The sequence below is a fragment of the Sarcophilus harrisii genome, chromosome 1 (assembly GCF_902635505.1).
Source record: "Sarcophilus harrisii chromosome 1, mSarHar1.11, whole genome shotgun sequence".
NCBI classification, from domain to species: Eukaryota; Metazoa; Chordata; class Mammalia; order Dasyuromorphia; family Dasyuridae; genus Sarcophilus; species Sarcophilus harrisii.
Window position 1 is genome coordinate 656,194,059 of NC_045426.1, and position 12,754 is coordinate 656,206,812.

General features: G+C 40.5%; 1 protein-coding gene across 11 annotated transcripts in view; it reads left to right on the plus strand.

Moving 5' to 3' along the window:
* The first annotated feature begins 8,263 nt into the window (after nucleotides 1-8,263).
* PIP5K1C (phosphatidylinositol-4-phosphate 5-kinase type 1 gamma) overlaps nucleotides 8,264-12,754 on the plus strand; it is a 130,816-nt gene continuing 126,325 nt past the window's right edge. For 5 of the 11 annotated variants that reach the window (XR_004231219.1, XR_004231220.1, XR_004231218.1 and 2 more), the window contains exon 1: nucleotides 8,264-8,506. Coding sequence is in view for 7 of the 11 variants with exons in the window: in XM_031947871.1 (XP_031803731.1) it covers nucleotides 8,401-8,506 (106 nt within the window). In the remaining 4 variants the exon portion in view is untranslated. The remainder of the gene's footprint in view (nucleotides 8,507-12,754) is intronic. The other 6 variants (XR_004231221.1, XM_031947873.1, XM_031947872.1 and 3 more) reach the window with 4 other exon arrangements.

Below are 12,754 nucleotides of genomic sequence, written 5' to 3' on the forward strand. Positions count from 1 at the left end.
TTCTAATTTAGTTTTTTGGAGAAAAGTTAAAATGTATTTAATAAAAAATTTCCATTTTATTTTCTGTGATCTTCTCTATCTTTTTGTTTTGGTCATGAATTCTTCCTATATCCACAGAACAGAAAGATAATTAATTTCTTTCTTGCTCCTCTAATTTATGACATCACTTACTACATCTTGTATTCATTTAGAGCCTATCATGGTAAAGAGTATGAGATGTTGTAAACCTGACTTCTACCAGAATATTCCAAGGTCTCCTCTTTTTTTTTTTTTTTTTTTACAATGACAGCTGCCAAACCAAATCTTATGTAATCTTGTATCTGGCTCTTTGATACCTGAACTCTTTATTTTTGACTGCTTGCTGTATTTTTTATTTAGAAGCTCTGGATTTTGGCTATGCCATTGCAAGGCATTTTTATTTGAAGGTTTCTTTAGAGGTAACCAGTGGATTTATTTTCTATTTTTACCTTATCTTCTCATTATAATGGATCTGGGCAACCGGAATTCATAGCTGAGGAGCTACCTCGTTCTCATGAATGTCCTGTATAATTGTTCTTCCAGTGTAAAGTACTAAAGCCACTTGCTTCAATTCTCCTTTAAAGGCAAAGTCCCAATAGATTTTCAATTCAAGAAAAACCTTCAGCAGTTTTCCTCCCTTGGAGTTTATCAGTTCTCAGAGTCTTAGCTAGGATAGATGTTTTGTTTTTTTCTTGAAGAAGAAGCTTTCTTGCCCCAGAAGTCAAGTGTTTAGAAGACAAAGAAGTTCTAGCTAATGGGGCATCTTCAAATTTAGTCTTTAACCTCTATTTAGTGCTTAGTCAGTTCAAGATCTCAATCTGGTACTTCACTGATTTGGGATTAGAAATTCCTCGGACTTACTGTTTAATTCCCTACTGCTAAACTTCATCCAGTTAACATTAGTTTAGAGCAGAAGTTAACCTTTTTGTGTGCCAGACTCCTTGTACAATCAATCCAATGAAGCTCAAGAGGCCCTTAATTTTTTTTTTTTTTAAAGCATAGGTTTACTAGGAAACAACTAAATTGAAATACAACTATCAGCAAACATTTTTAATAGCTTTTTATTTACAAAATATATGCATGGTAATTTTTCAGCATTGAAAATTGCAAAACCTTTTGTTCCAATTTTTCCCCTCCTTCCCACCTCCTCCCCCAGATGGCAGATAGACCAATACATGTTTACAATGTTAAAGTATATGTTAAATACAATATAGGTATACATATCCATACAGTTAATTAGCCAACATTTTTAAAGTTCACAGCTTTCAAGTTTAAAATCCTTGCTTGGAATTATCTTTCCAACCAAAAGTCAAGGGCTCTCTGGTTTACTCCCCAACCCCAACTACTCAACTGCAAGATTCTTTTTGGTCTCCCACAAAAATGAATGAGAGAAAAATCATAGAAACAAAATCAAATTCAGAGGGCAAGGTCATTGTTCTTTTTTCACCTACTATGTCTGTAGCTGGCTTCTAATCTCCCCTCTCTTAACTTAAATTTTGCATAAGTAAGATATTATAGATTATATCCCTTACTCTACTTTTTGCATGAAGCATATCAATACATGGAGTAGCAATAGTGTGTCTTAGACCTGAGGTCAAGGTTCAAATTCCACCTAGATTTAAATCCTACCTTTAACACTTACTAATTACTTGAACTAGTCATTTAACCTTTCTAAACTAAACACAAGTTTAGCTATGTGACTAATATGGGAATAAAATGGAATAATAATACTTGTGGTTAGCCAGCTCACAGGGTGTGAAGATAAAATGAGATAATGCATGGAAAGAAAGTTTTGAAGGTTAAAGCATTATATAAATGTGTTATTATTGGCACCAACTTTTCAGTGTTGTGGGAATTAAATAAACCAACATGTAAAGCACTTTGCAAATCTTAAAATTGTTCTATAAATAATGGCTATCATAACCATTGGACAAATTTTGTGGTGTATAGTTATACTCAAGTCACAACTTGGATTCTTTAGAAACTGTGGATCTCCCAAATTCCCATTGCAAGGAAAATTATCTCCAATTTATGAGGAAACCGAGGGTCAAGATGCATGTGATTTTCCCCAAGGTCAAACAGCCAGACCACAGCTGCTAATGAAACTTGAATCTCTTGCCTTTTAGTCCACTACTTTCAGGTCATTCTATAAAGTGCCCTCAAACCCCAAATCAATCAAAGTAGCTATGAAGCTACTACTATGTGCCATAGGCTGAGAGCAAAAAAACACAGAAATGGAACTATGGGTTGGATTTTAAAAAAAATAAAAAAGATTCCAAGAGGCAGAGATGAGGCATGGGACCAGCCATTTCCAAAAACATAGAGATGGGAGAAAGAGTGTTCTGAGGAAGCGCAAAAAGACTAATTTGGCCAGATAGAGTGCAAGAGGAATAAAACTGGAAAGGCAGATTTGGGGCCAGACTATGGGGCTTTAAAAGCAAGTCAGTCAGTAAACATTCACTAAGCACCTGCTATATGTTAGGCAGTGTGCTAAATTCTGGGGATGCAAAGAAAGATAAAAGTCTCTGTTCTTGGGGGCTCACAGTTTAATGGGGAGGCGGGAGGACCATATATAAATAACTATGTCCAAACAAGCTATATACAGCTAAATGACAAATAATCCACTGAAGGAAGGTAGTAGAATAAGAGGGATTGAGAAAGGCTTCCTGTAAAAGGGAACCTCTGAAATTTATTGAGGGGATTGGCGTGGTCAGACAGACCTGAGTTTTAGGACAATCACTGAGTGGAGGATGCATTGGTGTGAGGAGAGACATGAAGTAGAGAAACCAATTGGGAGGCTATGACAATAGTTCAGAGGAGAGGCCATGAAAGCTTGAATAAATAAGGGCAATGACTCTGTGGGCAGGCATCTGAGCAACACTGTAGAGATGAAAATGACAAGATTTGACAACTGACTGGAAAGTTGTCCCTTCAAGTTATGATAGACATAATGAACAGATACATAACCAACACTGGCTTTCTAATAAATCAACAGATACATGCCTGTTAAAATATACATTTGGGTCGGTTTTCTCTCAGCAGGATGAGGGATAATGAAAAGTGAAAGATAATGCCAAGATTATAAATCTGAATACCCTCAACAAAAATAAGTTCATTATAGTGTTGACTAATGAGGGAGCTACAAATATTTGAGTTTCCTCTTTAAAAACAAAATTGTAAGAATTGTAAAGGTTCTCAGTAGTATTCTAAAATCTCCCTGCTAAGTAGCCAAGCCGTCTGTATCCAGGTCTCTCTAGTACCTCATGAGGGCCACTATTGGGACAGCTCTGTTAGACAATTCTTATATGGAACTGAAATCTGTCTCTGTTTTACCTACTTCAAGTCTAATTGTTCTTTTACACAATCCCCTCAGATATTTGAAGATAAGGCTGTTTCATCAATCTAAAATCCTGTTTTCTCCTTGTACTCAGTGATTATGTGGGATAGTCTAGTCTCTCATGTCTCATGTCCCACACCAGTCATTTTCTCAGTTCTTCCAGAAACTCTAAGTTATATAAATGAAGCAGTCTCACATGCTAAGAATTTTCTAGATGTTTAACTGGACTATACATCTTCCTCTATCCCCTTCAAGAGGAGAACCAAAAGGATTTGAGATCTTTTTTTCCACTGTCATTAGCAGATCTCTAGCCACCAGCTGTGTTTCTCCATTGTAAGAGACTTTTTATCCCAGTTCCATTTAAACATGTAAACTGGGCATTTTTACAAAAGGATATTTAATTCAGACATAGAGCAAGAAAAAATGTACATACATTGCCCTTATCCCAATACTTGAGGGATAAGGGGGATAAGAAACCTGAAATCACCTTGGTCTGTAGATTCAGTGCGTTCACTTTAGTTCCAACATTAAGCAAATAAACTTGTCAATAAGCATTTTTATCACTTACTATGTTTCAGGCCCCATGCTAACAACTAGAGGTATAAGGAAAGAAAAACAGTCCTTGGTCTCAGGGAGCTCACAATCTAATAGTGGGAAAATTATATATATATATATATATGTATACATATATACGTACATATACATACATATGTATATATATGTGATTAAATTGGAGATGAATCAACAAAGGGGAAGTATAAGCATATATAGGCATTCAGCAGAGGCTTTTTGCAGAAGGTGGAATTTTAGCTGCCTTGAAAGAAGCCAAGGATAACAGAGATGAGGAAGCAGAGAATTCTAGACATGGTGGACATCTAGTAAAAAGGATAAATCAGGAGATGGAGTGTCTTGAAGAATAGTAAGGAAATCTGTCTTCCTGAATTGCAGAGTATGTGGAGAATAACGTTTAAAAAAACTGGAAAAAAAGGAAGGTGATAAGCAGACATTTAATATTTGATCCTGGTACAAATGAACCATTAGATTTATTGAATGAGGGTAAAAGGAATGACATGATCAGATTTGCCCTTAAACATGATCAATTAGATATAGGGAACTGAGCCAAATTTATACAAATAAAAGTCATTCCCCAATTAGTCAAAGAAACGAAGTTTTCAGAAGAAAACAAATCTATCAATAATCATATGAAAAAATGTTCAAAATCATTGACCAGAGAAAAACTGAAATACCCCCTTATACCTATCAGAGTGACTAACAGAAAATACAAAAGAAAAATGACGATTGCCGAAGTGGAGTTGGATTGGTGTAATCATTCTAGAGGACAATTTGGAGCTATGCACAAAGGGCTCTAAAACTGTAGATACCTCTTGACTAAGCAATACCATTATGTCCCAAAGAGAACAAAGAAACGCAGAAAAAACCTATATACACAAAATATTTCTACCAACTCTTTTTTTTTTTTTTTTTTGTGGTGGCAAAGAATTGGAGAGGATGCCCATCAACTGGGAAATGGTTGTACATGTTTTGGTATTGTGCTACAAGAAATGATAAGCAGGAAGTTTTCCTAAAAACTTGGAAAAACTTACATGAGCTGATACAAAATAAAAGGAGCAGAACCTAGAGAATATGATACACAGGAATAGCAATATTGTAACTAATGTGACTTAGCAGCTACTTTGATCAATACAATAATCCAAGATAATGCCAAAGGATTCATGATGAAAAATGCTGTTCACTTCCAGAAAAGGACCTGTTGAACTCTATCTATATTTGAGTATAGCTTGAATACTTTTTTTTTTTTTCACTTTGGTTTCTTGCTTTTCATTAATTTTTTTTGCAAAAAAGTTAATTTAAAAAAAAATGAATATTAAAAATAGATTGATTTGACAGTTGGATGGAGGATGAATTGAAATAGGGAGAGACTTGAGGAAGAAAGACCAACCACAAGGTTATTTCAGTAGTCTAGCTAATATCAGAAGGTAGTTGCAGGTAGGACATAAGGGATATTAGACTGCATTCAGTGTTACTCTCTTAGGTCCGTCCTTGTTCTTCAGAACATGACACTGCAACTGGCTGTAAAACCTGGCCTGAATTCAGCCTCCTGGATTCTGGTGGCTTCCTTTCCAGACCTTTTGAATTTCCCAGTCTTGGGAGTTTTCCTTACTTTACCAGATTCAATGGGTAGAGTCACTCCAGAGCACAGTAGCCAAAAGCAGAGAGCTCACTAAAGCTGCCTAAGGCTTTTTAAATGCTTGTGCAACCAGTCAAATAGCCTTCCATTCATTCATGGAGGGGTTAGCAGACCAGAACTAGTTATGGAATCAAGCAGGAGCCAGGGTCCCTCCAGGGCACTTCCCATATAAGTCATCAGGCATCTCCCCAGCATAGTCCATATGGACAGTCAAGCAAACCACTGATGTCCATTGAATGTGCCAGACTCTGGTTACATGCACACCCAGAAGATCTAGGTTGGAGGGACTCTCAATGGAGGGATCCTCAGTGATTACACCATCCCAACTAGTGCCAGAGATCAGAGAGCTAACAACATGGTAAGATTTTAGCCCATCTGTGCCTAGCCCCAGGTTGTTCAACATTTTTATCCATGACTTACAGACATGGATAGCATACTTCTCAAATTTATAGATGACACAAAGCTGAGATGGATAACACATCAGATGATATCAAAATCCAGAAAGATTTTGCTGAACGGAAATCTCAATTGCTTCTTGATCTTATCCCAGAGGTCTTTTATTAACTTTTTGTTCATCTTGTTTCTTTTACTGGTTTAACCAAGTTATTGTGCTTCCTGCTTAGGCCTTCGTTGACTATCTATATATGATCAAAGACCTCTGTCAAGAGGTCTCCTGCTTCTTTGTTTGGCATTCATTCTCCTTGGAGGCTCTCTATTCGTTTCCTGAGATGTTCTTTGCTTTACCTCTCAGCCAAGATCTTTTCCTCCATTTTTTAAAAATCTAACTGAAAAATGTTAACCAGTTTCTCTTCTTACCTCACTTTTGAGGTAAATTGCTTATTTTATCCAGAACATGGTCTCAATAATTCTAGATTTCTTTAAAAAAAAAAATACATGGTATCTGGAATTCTTATTACTTTACTTCAATTTCAGGAATTTTTCTTTTTTTCTTTTATTTATTTTTTAGAATCTAGCCCAAATGATCCTTGCTTTCCTCCTTTGTCCAATTTTTTTTCATAATATTAGTATTCCTTTTATGGTGCTCACAAATTAAACTATGCCTAATTCTTTTATATTTTTTTCTTCTTTACTCTGCTTCCTTTAAAAAATTCTATTTCATTTATTTATAGTTCTACCCATGACTATATTAGTATACATATATATGTATATAAATCTACACACACAATGTTCAGTGCAGAGATAAGATTAAGTTAGGTAATATGGTTTTTGTTGGACAAAGGTAAAGCTAGACTGGACTATGGCCACTGATAGGAATAGTATGTCTTTTTTTTAGGGTCAAGGCAAAAATTCAGTGTTAATAAGTTGTAGAAAAGATAAAAGAGTTCAGAAATTTGTATGATTTAGAGTTAAATACTCTAAATTCAGGTAAGCAGACATTAATAAAGGGATATTGTTAATATTAGAGAATAATGAATAGTTTAGGAATAATCTGAGAAATATTTTAAGAATACAATCCATTCAATTGAAAAGATAATTTCCTAAATGTCAATGTAAAGTCATATGCTTGCATTTTTAAAAATAATCTTCTCAGGGAGGCATAGTTAGACAGAAATACATCTGAAAAAAGATGGGGAGAAGAGGGTTCAGTTAATTGAGAGTTCCATATGTGAATCAAATAGCAGCCAAAAAAAAAGATTTTGACTTTAGATTGCAATAAAAAAAAAAAAAAAAAAAAAAGCTTCCTATTCAAAACTAAGAAGTGACAATCCCTCCGGGTTATACCGAAGTCTGACCACAGCAGGGGCATTATGTATAGACTTGGTGACATCCTTTTAGAGACGACTTCAGTGATCTGGAGGACATCCAGGGAAGAGCAAATAGGATGGTGACCTTCATGCTGTGATTAGCTGAAGGAACCAGGGTCTCTTAGCCAAGTTGGGTATGGACTACGCAGCTATCTTTAAGTCCTAGCTGTCACAGGGAGAAGGGAGGGAGGCTTGCTCTCCTTGGCTTGTGGGGAGGAGCCTGGATGGAACTTGGAAAGAGAAAGATGCTTGGCTGATGTCAAGAAAAACTCCCTAGCACTAGATAAAAGGAATAAGATGCCCCTGGAGGGGGTGGGTTCCCATTCCTTGCAAGTCTCAGAACCAGTGCTGGATCTGGAGTTAGGAAGCCTCAAGCTCGAACTTGGCTTCTGGGCCTATCTGCCTCAGTTTTCTCTTCTGCAAAATGGGCTGCTGGGCTGATAAAAATGAGGCACTCTTCGTAGAAAGCTTGCAAACTGTAAAGCACTATCAGGTAACAGGCGGTAGCTAGAATGCACCTCTTGAAATAGTTTAACACTCCATCAAGGCTTTTGGATCACTCTGCGGAAATGCTCGTCGTCGTCATCACCATCACCATTAATATCATGATTAGCCGGCAAGGCTTAGCTTCCGCACGCCTGCTTCCAGCACCCACAGGGTCACTCTGCCCGACCCGCTGACTGCACTTCCACCCGCTCGCCCCGGGGAGGCGCTCTCCCGCCCTCGGCGTGAAGACGTCAATCCGCCCCCTCCCCACTCCCCATCTCTTTCCCGGTTGGCAGGGAGCGAGGGCGCGTGACGAGGCACGACCGTGGCCCCGCCCCCTCCGTCCCGCTCCCTCTCTCCCTCCCCGTCCCCTCCCTCCCTCCCCTTCCCCCCTCCTCCCTCCCTCTCCCCTTGTCAGCCCGGACTCTCCCTCCCGGCGGTTGTTGTTCCGCGGCGGCGGCGGCAGGAGCGGCGGCGGCGGCGGCGGCGGCGGCAGCTCCCTTCCCTCCGCCGAGGAGCCGGCTGGGCCTGGCGGGGCTTCCCCCCCCGCCGGCCCCCGCCTCGCCTCGGGCCCGTCAGCGGCGATGGAGTTGGAGGTGCCGGACGAGGCGGAGAGAGCCGAGGCGGGGGCCGTCCCTCTGGAGGCGGGATGGACTTTGGAGAGCGGGGCGGCGGCGCCCTCGGCGACAGGTAACGGTCTCCGGCTCCTAGCCCCCCCACCCCGCCCTTACGGTGCCAGTCGCCCTCTTACGGGCCCCCTCCAGTTCTCCCCAATGGTGCGGGCCGCCCCCCCCCCCGCCCTGTTGGTGCCGGCCGCCCCTTCGCGCCCCCCTCCCCCCCTAATATCTGCTTCAGCGGAACCGCCCTTGGGTCCCGAAAGCCCGTGACCCGAGCCTTGCTTCTTCTGGCCGGCGGGGAGCCGTGGGGAATGCCCATTTCCCAGCGCTGCTGGTGGGGGTGGGCAGGAAAAAGGGAGATTCCGGTCTCTTTTTCCCCCACCCGCGGCTCGATCGAACTGACCGAGGCATCACCCCGTGACTTCCCCTCCCTCCCGGCGGAACCGCCCTCCCCAGAGTGGACGCCCCGGGGCGGGGGGGGAGGGGGTTGTTCCTCCTTGTCCTCAGCCTTCCCTTCTCTATTCCCTGACTCCAGACCTACCCCCCGGGCTCCTGACATCTTCGTGATCCAAGGGGAGAGGGGGAGGCGCGGGTGGGGAGCAAGGAACCTTGCAGGTCATTTAGTCCAGCCCCCTGCCGTGGGTCCCTTTTGACCCACGCACATAAAGGGATGGAAGGCCGGCGGCTTGTGCTCCAGATCCTTCCCTGCGTCTCTAAGCTGGTTTTCTCCATCCGTAAAATGAGGTTCATAGTACTTGCATTCCCTGTCACAGACAGGGCTTGTGTGAGAAAAGCGCTTTGTAAACCAGAAAAGCAGGGCCAGTTCTCAGTTTTCTCATCTCTAAAATGAAGGTGGCGGGGAGGGGAATCTGGATTAGATTATCCCCAAATCCTTCGTAGGGCTAAGGTTGTAGAATGGAGGGTTAGGTAGGGAATTCGCATCTCCTAGTACGGCTTTAAGTCCAAACACTCCCTCCAATGCCCATTTATCTCCCCAGGCTTAATGTGAGGGACGCAGCTGCCACCAGGAGAGGCTGAGACTGTCCTATTTATCCATTCCTTCACTGTTGATCTTTCCTGTGTTGAATGGGTGGTGAGTGAAGGTACATTCTTCCTTAAAGGAAGATAGGCAGGATTTTTGCACAGTCTATTTTACTTCCTCATGAAATGGCTCAGATCTGGAGCTTCGGAATAGGAAAATTCTGGATTTCTGGAAGTTCCACCCTGAGCAACCTCTTAGTTGTCTTCTTTCTAGGTGTAATGACTCAAAATAGGGGCAGCATATCTTATTTTCTCAAATAGTAATTGACCAAAAAGGTTGGACTGTTATGTAGAGAAAGGACTCCTAAGATATGAGCAGTCTCATTGCTGCCACAGTGTTCATTCAGTACATTGAAATGTTTACTTTGAAAATGAATTGGTTTAATAGTTGTATGTCATTTCATTGTGGTGAAGTGGAAATAATACTGGAATTGAACTTGAGACCTGGGTTTGAATTGAAGTTCTATTTCCTTGCCGAACCTTGATTGTGCTATCTGCAATGTAGAATTGAGGCTTACCCAAGTCGTTTTGCTTTGTACATCTTAAAAGAGTGATAGAGAAATATAAATTGTTATTGTTAATCTGTAAAAAGAAAATTTTTAAAGTACAGTTCATAAGGGCCCCACACATGACCTTCCTTCCTTGCTAGTTTCATGTGGGCACCAATCAGGTTACAAAGCACTAAGCAAGATCCTCTCTTTTCCAACCTTCATCTTCCACCTGTAATTCCCTCTTTGGCTAATCTTCACAAAGCCAGAAAAGCATGAGACTTGCCAGGACATGAGAAACTCCTTGTTGTTTAACATTTTATCTCAGAAGTTCACTGGGGCCTCTGATTGGAAGACTGATAAGATTAAGTACAAGCTCTGATTGTTGGGAAACCTGAAATTAGATAGGCCTGGACCCAAAGATTACATGAACACATTAAAGTTGAGTTGAATGGGCTGAGTCACAGTTCAGAAGTCTTTTATTGTTCCCTGGGTCTGACCTGGGAAGGAGCTTTCTCTGAGGAGATGATGTTATGGTCCAGTGTGATTGGAGGATTGTTCAAGCTGATGGATTTGGGGAGAGAGGGGAATGATACTCGAAATTGTTGGTGGATTTAAAGGCTTTCATGATGAAAATTCCTAGCGCCAATGAGTTGACTGTGGTTTCCAGGACCACTTAAGGACTAGCACTGTGGTCAGTAGAGTTCTTCTTTTCTTCTTCCCCTTTCCTTCCCCTCACTCTTTGGTGCCCCTTTAACATGCAAACTGATAACTTCAAAATGTTTTGATCCTTAGGAAAAACCACTAGCTAGATTAGATAACTAGATCAGTTTCACTAAAACCCCCAACTCTCTTGCAGAAGCCAAAAGGGGCTTAGGAAATTATCCAGTGTACCCCTCCCTCCATTTTATTGATGAACAAACCCAAGCCCAAGAAAGGAGGAGTGATATATTTGCATAAAGTCATAACAAATCAGCAGAACTGATGAGACTAGAACTTGCCTCCTGGTCAGGTGACCTTTTCATTACACCAGAATGCCTTTTTAGAGATTATTTCATCCATTCAGAAAGAATTTCTTGCCCACGTCCCATGCCAGCACACTAGGCTGTGGTAGAAAGAACATTTCAAGAGTCAGGGAAGCAGGGTTTGGATCTTCTATTGAATCTTGTGACTTTAGACAGATGATTTAAGCTTCTTGAGCTTCAGTTTCCTCATTTATAAAATGGGTTTAATAGTACTTAAATATCTGGCTTTAACTGTACTTTTGAGAGGAGAGCAACTTGTACATTGTAATGTTATCTATGTGATGTATGCATATTGTAAATGTATTAAGGCAGAAGACTTAAGTTTTTGGGGAATGCTATCTTTTGAAATTTACTTAGGACTGGTTTTCTTGCTTTCAGTCTCCATTAGAATGAGAGAGTATTCAGGTCAAATACAAGCTCTCCCAATCTCCTGTTTGGGAGCAGCCTGACCTGAGGTTCAGACCACAACTAGCTGTTTTTTAGACCTGTACTTTGCCAAGTGCTGATAGTTGCTTGTTCTAAACTGCAGAGCTTGCTCAGTCCACAGGTACTATCCCTATTCCTTACAGAAAATAAAGGTGGATGGGGGGAGGGGAATGGTCATATGAAATAGCTTTCCGGGTGCTGGTGCATGCTTCTAGAGGCCTGTTGTCTCCATGCTTCAACGATTGCAAACTTTCTGAGACCTGACCACTTGATTTGGACTTCAGACCACTCTTGTGTCTGTTCGTGTCTTATAATGAATGTTTTCTTGTCTACTCAATGTCCTCTGCCTCTCTCTGGACGTCGGTTCCCTCATTTATAAAGTGGATGGGTAAATGAGCTCTACACCCTTTCTAGCCCTAATATTTAGTGATTCTTTGCTTTCAGTATGTCTCCCTTTTAGTGGCTTTCTTTACCTTGTAGTACTCAGATGAATTGAACTCCTTTTTATCTTGCCCTGATTTGACCTCCCATACCTCATAGCTTGTACTGACAGTTACTCTTTCATCAGGTTGTTGAAAAAATGACTGGTTCCCTCCCCCATCTTGTTCAGCTAGTTTCTGATCATTTTTTGGCTCAGGGATTCACTGAAGTAAATGCCAGAAAAGATAGTTATAGAGTAGAATTATTGAATCATAGCTTGTCCAAGCTGGTAGAGTTCTTAGAAGTCATCTAGCCAGTGTCCTTCATTTTACTAATATGGGAATTTAAACCCCCAAAGAAGTTACTTTCTCCTGCTCTCATGATCATACAGTAACTTAATGGTAGAGTCAAAACTGCAACTCAAATTTCATGATTCCCAGATTTAGGCTTATTCCTGTATATTCTACTGTTTGATTTATTGCTTATACTAATGTCTTAAGTTTAGTTAATACTAAGCTTTGGTTTTATTTTTAATAGCTTTTGGAAAGGAGACTTTATAAAGTGAGCAAGACTAGAGTTAATATGTTATTGAATATCTATGACTTTGGGCAAATAGCTTCTCCTGTGTCTGCTCACTTTTCCTCAGCTGTTAAGGGGGAGTAATAATAGCACCTACCTCATTTGTGAGTACCAAATGAGAAAATATTTGTAAAGCACTTAGCATAATGCCTGGTATACATTAGGTGCTTATGAACACTTGTTCCTTTCTTTTAATCAATAATAATAGTTGATATTAATATCTTACTTCAGGTTTTTAAAGAGCGTTTTGCACAATTATGGTGATTCCACCTCAGAACAATTACACAAGATTATAGTAAAACTAGCATTGGACTTGAAGTCAGAAAGACCTGGGCAATAATC